Raw genomic sequence first — 8,385 nt, forward strand, 5'->3', positions numbered from 1 at the left:
TTGCTGATTGCGTGCTTTTGTGTGCTTTCTTTTGGTCATGGCCTTCGCCTTTCAATGACTCTGTGATGATCCAATTATTACACTTGTATTATTGGGGAGCAGTATGCACAGGTTAGCTTGATGATGTGAAGTTCAGGGATTTGACATGCGCATTGTCAAGGGATTGGTGTGATTGAGAGTATTCGTTCTTTGTGTTGAACTTATTTATGCTTTGCTATTTCATTTACGTTTTGGATTTTTAATATTGGTTTGGTTTTAATAAGGGCCTTATATGGTTCCAATTTGTAAGCTTTGACTTATTGACTTTCTAAACTATGTTACTTTAAATACTTAAGTTTGATTTTTTTTTTTTCCGCTGCAATACTTTGATAAAGCCTTAACGTTTTAACACGTGGCGGTGACATTTCAATAGGTCTCCACTATTTTATTTAAAGTAAGTAGTTTGGAAAAGGGAGAATTATTGGGGTGTTACACCCTTAATCTTGGAAAACATAAGAATGCTTTAACCTCAATTTTTCAGCAAAATAAAAAATAAGCACACTTTTACAAGGGAGCCCCAGTTTCTCAATATGAGAATCATTTGTAAATAAGAGGAAGTGCATGTATTTTTTTTATAAAAAAAAATTGTACTTTTTTTTGTCCTTTTCCTCTTCTTCAATTTGTACTCCATCTTCTTCCTCCAATTTTTTCCTTCTCCTCCAACTTTTCAAAATCCATTATTTTCTTCTTGTTTTACTGCTCCTCAATTGTAGTAGCTCGTGAACACCATTTTCACCACTATATTTTCGACGACTTTGCGACCGAACTAAATGAAAACCCCTAACCAAAATTGGTAAAAACAAGGGTACGGTTAACCCTTAAAGAAAGGGTTACGTCCTCCTACTTTGCACACTTGTGCCATATTCGATTACCTATTGAAGTGTAGCTTCTCCATTAACTTTTGATATGTGGTTTTTCAATGAAAACTTTTAATTTTGTAACAAAATACAGTTTTTTTTTTTTTTTTTTTTTTTTTTTTTTTTTTGGACAAATGTACAAGATTAACCCAACTTATTAATAAAAAAATGTCGAATTTACCCTTTCGAGAAACTTGAGGTGTTTCTCATACTGAGAAACTTGTATTTTTTCCAATTGAGAAACTTGCATTTTCTCCACTTCTACATACATAAATCCACTACATAATCCATTAGAGTATAACTTACAATAATTACTGTCCAATTCAATACGATAAAATTATTCATCTATTTACACACCCATTCAAAATAAATGGAAATACCAAAGACTTGTTAAGAGATCAGCTCCTCCACAAAGTTGGGTCGTTGATCACAAGCCTTCCAAAGATGGACAACATGCACCACATAAGATATAGCACATGTTAGAGAAGGAAAAAAAGAAAAGTTAAGTAGTGCTTTTGGTATTGTATATATCCGTATGTTAAGGAAAATACTCATCTTTATACCTATGATAAAATAGTTTATTATTGAAAGAATATTCCATCCTAATCTTTACTTTATACTTATTTATTGAATCATTCATTTACCTCAGACCATTATTACTTGTTTATTTTTTAATAAGAAAAAATGATGAAAATAATTTCAACTTTTGCTTATACTCAAGAAAATTTCAGTTAATAAAAGCTTTAACTTTTAAGAAAAATATTAAAAAGAATCAGTAAGAATATGTTTTAGTCATAATAATTAGTTTCAATTCAATAAATTATCTCAATCCAGCAAAAATAAGGTAAAAAGAACAAGACCTGAACAAAGTTAAGTAAGGCATAGATACATACCTTATTAGCTATTTTCTCACTTAAACTTCTTAGATATCTTCTTCTACGAGGTTCATCTCTACATAAAACATTAAAGAGTTGAATTGTTAGTAAACTTTTTTTCTAAAAAAAACCTAGAAGATATAATATACAGTAAGGTAAATGAAATATGAAGTCCTTATAGTCGCACTAGATTTTTTTTTAATAATAAAATGACAACGATTGGCCTTAATACCTTAAACTATAGCTTGGATGTACTATATACCCCGAACCCTGTCTATTAACATACACACCATCAACTATTGACTAAGGTATGGTGCAACGTGTGCCATTTATTAAAAGAGATGTCTTAGTTTGCTTGCCAAAAAAATCCGATCAATAGCATGTGTTGCAGCTCAATCAATAGTTGGTGTGTGCCTCTATTCAAAGTTTGAGGTGCTTGGTGCACCTAAGCTATGTAGGCATTGAGACCAATTTTTGCCTAATAAAGCAATACATATGATGCTTGTTCTATTTTGTTTCTCTTATTACATCTTCTTGTACAGTTGTACTTCCTTTATGGAGCTCGTAAGCTTTTAATATCATTCCATAAGCAAAACACTCGTTTTAAAAACCCTAGATCCATCTCCCTTAATTTTTTTTTTGACGGAACACCATCTCCCATAATTAAGAATCATAATGAAATAATATAAATTTAATTCTAAAGATTTAGATTAATACCTTGTTGTAAACTACGCTTAGCTGCTCTCTTCCTCCTTGCAGGAACACCAATACCCTTTTTCTTTCGCTCATCTTGCCAATTCTCAATTTTCAATTCCTTGCATTTCCTCTTTAGGGTGGATTTTGAAACTGCATACAAGAATGCAATTGCATCTATTAGTATTAAACATGGTAAAAGTGACCACATAAATTGATGACATTTGACATTTGAATGGCAAAGAGAATTAATGAGACTAAACACATTTAGAGTGGTGTTTGTTAATATCATCAATGACTAGACAGTTATTGATTACACAATGTTAAAGGACCAACTCAACTAAAAATTTTAGTCGATTGAAATTCAAGGTTGGTTTATATACTCTATCATGTCCTCTCACATGATTAAAACCCTTTAGGCTTGAAATGTAGATATGGTAGATGAGATTTGAACCTGTAACATTTGTGTCATGCTGGCATTAATACCATGTTAAGCTGATAGTTGTAGCAATGATGAGTTTATATATTAATGACTAGTTAGAGTTTAGATATAAAAATACTTACTTCCAAGGTCGTTGGCTGCATCATTTAACGTTCCTTTGAGATACGGCTCCAAATCTTCCTTGGACAAATTGCACCTTTTCTTCCTAGTGTTTTTTGTAACTTTGCATTCGACAACTTCAATTTTAAGATTATTGATAGGTTTAAGTTCATGATCAATTATCATTGAAGGGATTTCTAGTGGTTGTATCAATTCGACTTCAGTTTGCTCTTCCCCTGCCATGATTGTATTCGATAAAAACGTAAAATCTTCCCCATCACCCTCACCATCGATAAGTTTTGTGCGATAACGAACTTGCTCCGTCTCTGCCTCCAACTCTTCATAAGTAGGGGAAACCATGTTTAACTTATCAAATTGTTGTTTCATTGATGATGTTACGGACAAGACCTTTAGATCATCATCTACTATCGTATTTTTCAAGGTCCTTTGCCAAAAGAATTGCACGATATAGACATCACTGGTCGCGTATGCACTCCTTAAGCAAATAGCTAAAGAGCAATTAATCTTGAATTGACGTGACAAAGTCACCAAGGCGAAGTTGTCAGGAAACCGGGTGATATCTCTACAAAAACACAATCCTTTAGATGAAAATGTCGTGCCAGCGACCGCCTCTCCTTCAGTCATGTGATACATGGCACCGGCTTCCCAAAAGGGGTAGTAGGAAGGGTCTTTCATGTAGAAAGGCAACTCTGCATTCGACATACAGATCAGTTGCTGCGAATTGCAGCTTCGGTCAGGACATGTACAAGGCATCCAAGTTTGAGCTAGAGGTAAATCATGAACCTCGCATACCATGGTCATCACTTTCAAGATCTCAGCTAGCACTCTTTGCCGAGGTTGGTAGTGAAACTGTAAATCAAATGTATTTATTAAGCTACACTAGGTGAATATTAGCTATGTAAATGACAAAACAAACTTAATTATAAGAAAGGTGTTACCTGTGTGTCTGCACGAAGGTTTACTGCCTGTAAAAAGATTTAATCATTATTAATTTGAGAATGTTAGCAAAAGAATTCTTACAATTATTGACCTGAACAATCAAAGTGTTGAAACAATATAATTTACGTGTTCTACATACTGTCACGTTTAGTGGCGGATCTAAAAATTTTATACTCTTTACCATACCATTTAAACATTTATTACATACACTTTTAATGTCAACATGCCCTTTTGATCAAACACCAACCAATATTAGCTAACCCAATGCCTTGGAAACATTTATCTCACAATAGTAGATTAGTAGCTATATAAAAACGAAAAACAATAGAGGGTAGCTAATGGATTTGGAACGTCCATCTTACAATCAACTCATTTATTGCCTTTGTCTCAATTTACAGCCTCATTTTGACCAATTTTTCACGAAAGTTGATCAAATGTGGCAAGTAAAATGAGACAGATAGGGTAATATTTTAAAATACACATAAATGAAAAGAGTCTAACCTTAAGAAGATTGCAGATTATATCAATGACAGCAAGGTCAACTTCAGTAGATGCAACTACAACCTCATAAACTCCAACACATTGGTTGGTATAAGGATCAAACACAGGTATTGCCAAAGTTCCACATATGATATAATTTTCCTTGGTAACACTTGGTTTCGGACCATTTTGATGATGAGACTTGTACACATGCAAATTAGGTGCCCATTGAGGGCACCTTAGCTGAAATGCAGACACCGAAACTTGCCTATTTAGAAGATATGTCACCTCTTCAGTAGTAGACAAGTACGGAATAAGGGTGTCAATGATGCTAAACGAGCTACTGGTTTTACTCTTTTTATCACAGGAATAAACTCGGGTTAATGATTCACACAAATATCCCTCGGTCACATCTAGCATGAACCGTTTATCTTGGGTCCATGAACCAGGTATATTGTGCTGTGAAGATCTAAGAACATTTGTCTTAACAATTTGTGTTGGAAACCATAATTGGGCAGCTACAATTTGATTAGTCTTTAATTGTGGTTTGAAATCCAAAAGTGTTTTCTCCATGTTCTGTTCAGCAAGAAGCTTAACTGCAAGATTTCAATACAAAATTTATAATAAGCATAGCACAACAATAGCAGAACCTCTAATTGTAAGACTATTGTGGTCATTTGCTTGCTTGGAACTCTAATAAACCAAAGAAGATACCATTTCAAATAATTTAAAAAAAATAATATTGAATATAAAAGTTATATGTACAGAAGGGGAGTAAATTGATTGAATTGATTTTACAGAGGGCCTTGTTTGGTCAAGAGAGAATTGATTGAATTTTACTCCTTCCATTTCAAAATGATGTTCTTGTTTACGGAAATCGATGTAAGTTTTAACCAATCTTTAACCGTAAATATCTTTAATTTCACACTACCAAAATTTATAAAAATTAAATATTAATAATCTACTCATCAAGACGAATCAAACTAGATCTTACATGACTATATTTGTTCTTATAGATTAAGAGAAATTTAGAAAATTCTCTCTTATTTTTAAAAAGTCAAAGATTCCAAACAGAAATATCATTGTGGAACGGAGGGAGTAGTTATTTGGGAGCAATTATGTGGTTTGACCACAAAAATTGATCAGTTATTTTTGGTATTTGAAAAATTGATGATTTAAACATTTTATGAACTTAATTTATCAAGCTAATGCTTGTATTAAAAAACAGCTTAAACCTACTTTGTGTAAGAGTTCTTTCATCAACAACATCTAATAATGCAACCAGCTAGTCATACAATCAAATTAATCAACAACCAACAGGGATTTTAATTTAGAAACTTATTTAACACTAAGCTGGTTTTTTGGAGATAAATTTAACACTAAGCTAGTTAGTACCAAATAGTTGAATTTTTTATTTGTCAACGCCTCAAATTTCAATGCTTTTGTCAGAACGACAGAACAAATCTCCTTACAAAACAACTTTTTTATGAGAAACCACCCCCTCCCCCCTCCCTCCCCCCCCCCCCCCCCCCCTTTTTTTTTTCTTTTTTTAATTATTTTTTTTTATAAGATCATACCATCAACCAAAAATTTATTGTGAAGTCATGCCTTATGCCGGAAAATTATGGGGTTTGACCCTGTTTCCTGGTGTTTACTATCCCAACCCTACCCATGAAACCACCCTTCTCACTAGCCGCACCTATAAAATATCTTTTTTCATGACATTGATCACTCTAACCCCACCCATGAAACCACCCTTCTCACCAGCCGACCCACAAAATCGGTTTTTCACGGCATTGATCACCCTAACACCACCCCTATTACGGCAGCCACCCCTCCCTATTCCCCAAAATCCCCTCCCCATTCACGGCAGCCTCCACTACAACCCCAGCCCTCACCTTTCCCCACCCCTACTCCCATATGTTATTTACATAAATAAAAATCAATTGAATGAATATAGCACACTCTTAGCCACTTATTGGAATGCGCATATTCCAATTTGAACGCTTCATATAATATAATACTTTCTCCGTTTCTATTTAGTTGACGCGTTTGATTTAGGCACATATATTAAGGAGAGGAGAGAGAGTGACAGAGAATGAAAAAGCAAGTAGGGTAGCTTGTAAATGCAAGGTAAAAAATTTACCCAAAAAGAAAACGTGTCAACTAAAAAGAAATTTCCTAAAAAGGAATATGTGTCAACTAAAAAGAAACGGAGGTAGTACATTATTAGTTCTGAGTATTAAACAGAAAATCATTTGGTCAAATTTATTTGTACTATATGATGGTTATATAAAGCCAATGGACTAATGGAGTCACCATAGTATTATATTGATTGATCTCAACACTTATATTATTTGTTTGGTAAGGTAGTGATCTAGGTAGAGTTAGTCATGGCTTAAAAAATGTTAATAAACGCTAGTCTGTTTTGTTCTTTACTTTAATTTTCTTACACAAGCTCGGCTTACAAAATCCTCTATACTACTTTTTCCTGAGCAAGACTCTTTCCTATTATACCCTTTTCGATCTATGATAATTTATTAACTAATAACAATTTTTTTTTTAAGAAGCAAATCATGGAATTATTATCAATCGACATGCCCTAGATATGATTAAAATCTCTTCATTACAAGCAACGAAAACACAAGATATGAATTCTTACAAAAATTTATTGAATGAAAGCAATATCATACCATTAATGAGAACATCTTTAAGAAATTTGGTCAACATATAATGATCGAATCTATTACTGTTGCTTTATGTTTTGTTGGTATCTACTTTGTATATTCATAACTTAACACTCACGTTGGTGGGTTTTACTAGGAGACAATTTATTTGATCGACGAATAAAGATTCATATTTGCCCATATATTAGGGTTTATTTTATGTAGCCTATCAAAGCATAATCAATGTAATAATATTAATAAATAGCACAAATGAACCAATGAAACCACCACTTTGAATCTAAGTGATGATTGATGAAACATACCGTTACCGGAGCCATCGTCGTTGACTTGGTCAATAAAGTTAGAAACCGGGGAAAAGGGCGGAACTAGCTCTTCAGGAAGTGAAACGGTGGGTGTTGGCTCGTCAACTCTACCAAGGGTTCCCAAGGCTTCATCGTTTTCTACTTTAATCACACACATACAAAACAATATGTCGTCAGCTTTGATTTAGTTGTCATGCTACTAGTTTAAATAACGCTATCAACACCATAAGAAAAAGAAAAACCCAAAAGCCAAAATAGACCATGAAATAAAAGAAGAAATCGAGCTTACCGGCGGAATTATTGTTTGAATAAAAATCAACGATCATCCAAGAAGGAAGTTGGGGATCGGATGAGGGATAAGAGGTAAAGATCCCATCGGGAACCGGCTCGAGCATGAGCTCTGGCGTGAGCAACATCCTGAAGTTGTGAAATGTTTCTCGGAGCACTTGTTGTAGCCAAAAGATTGAGGAAAAGCAGTAAAGTAGTGTTCATTTTAGAGCATAAATCAAAGAAGAGGGTCCTTTAAGCGAGGAAGAACAAATGAACCCTCTTAAGTCACAATCAAATTATATAATTAAGGTGATGTGAAAGTTTGAAATTTTGGACTGCCGATCACCTTTCCTATTTCCAGGTGGGGTGATATGAGTAAGATTAAGAAAAGTTCAACTTCGACGGCTTGATTATAATATGATTTGGATTATATGATTGTTTGGATTAGGAATTATATCCTACATCTTTGTTAATGTGTAGTACTTAATTAAACCTTAATCAATGTCTGGATCTTATGGCCTTTATTAGTTTATGGGTACCCAAATGCAAAAATGGTGTGTTTTAGAACGATTGGATCATGAGGGGGCTTCTTGGGTTGTTAAACTCAGATTTGTGACATTGACATTGTATAGGGCTTTACAATAAGATAAAATGAAAAAATGAAATTGTATATTTACTATA

At 33.7% G+C, this 8,385-nt stretch overlaps 2 protein-coding genes across 2 annotated transcripts; both read right to left on the minus strand.

Annotated features, from left to right (window-relative positions):
* Positions 1–901: 901 nt before the first annotated feature.
* Positions 902–3,853, minus strand: LOC145615576 (protein NLP6-like). The gene is made up of 4 exons (XM_081670651.1): positions 3,029–3,853; positions 2,489–2,617; positions 1,790–1,847; positions 902–1,331 (listed from the first exon to the last, which is right to left on the minus strand). The coding sequence occupies exons 1-3, from the start codon at positions 3,825–3,827 to the stop codon at positions 1,819–1,821; spliced, it is 957 nt and encodes a 318-aa protein (XP_081526777.1). The 5' UTR covers positions 3,828–3,853; the 3' UTR covers positions 902–1,331; positions 1,790–1,818.
* Positions 3,854–3,946: 93 nt separating this feature from the next.
* Positions 3,947–7,591, minus strand: LOC145613983 (protein NLP7-like). Its single transcript, XM_081669002.1, has 3 exons — positions 7,435–7,591; positions 4,467–5,041; positions 3,947–3,991 (listed from the first exon to the last, which is right to left on the minus strand). The coding sequence occupies exons 1-3, from the start codon at positions 7,589–7,591 to the stop codon at positions 3,947–3,949; spliced, it is 777 nt and encodes a 258-aa protein (XP_081525128.1).
* Positions 7,592–8,385: the final 794 nt, after the last annotated feature.

The sequence above is a fragment of the Chenopodium album genome, chromosome 25, assembly GCF_948465745.1.
Source record: "Chenopodium album chromosome 25, dcCheAlbu1.1, whole genome shotgun sequence".
In the NCBI taxonomy this organism is placed as follows: Eukaryota; Viridiplantae; Streptophyta; class Magnoliopsida; order Caryophyllales; family Amaranthaceae; genus Chenopodium; species Chenopodium album.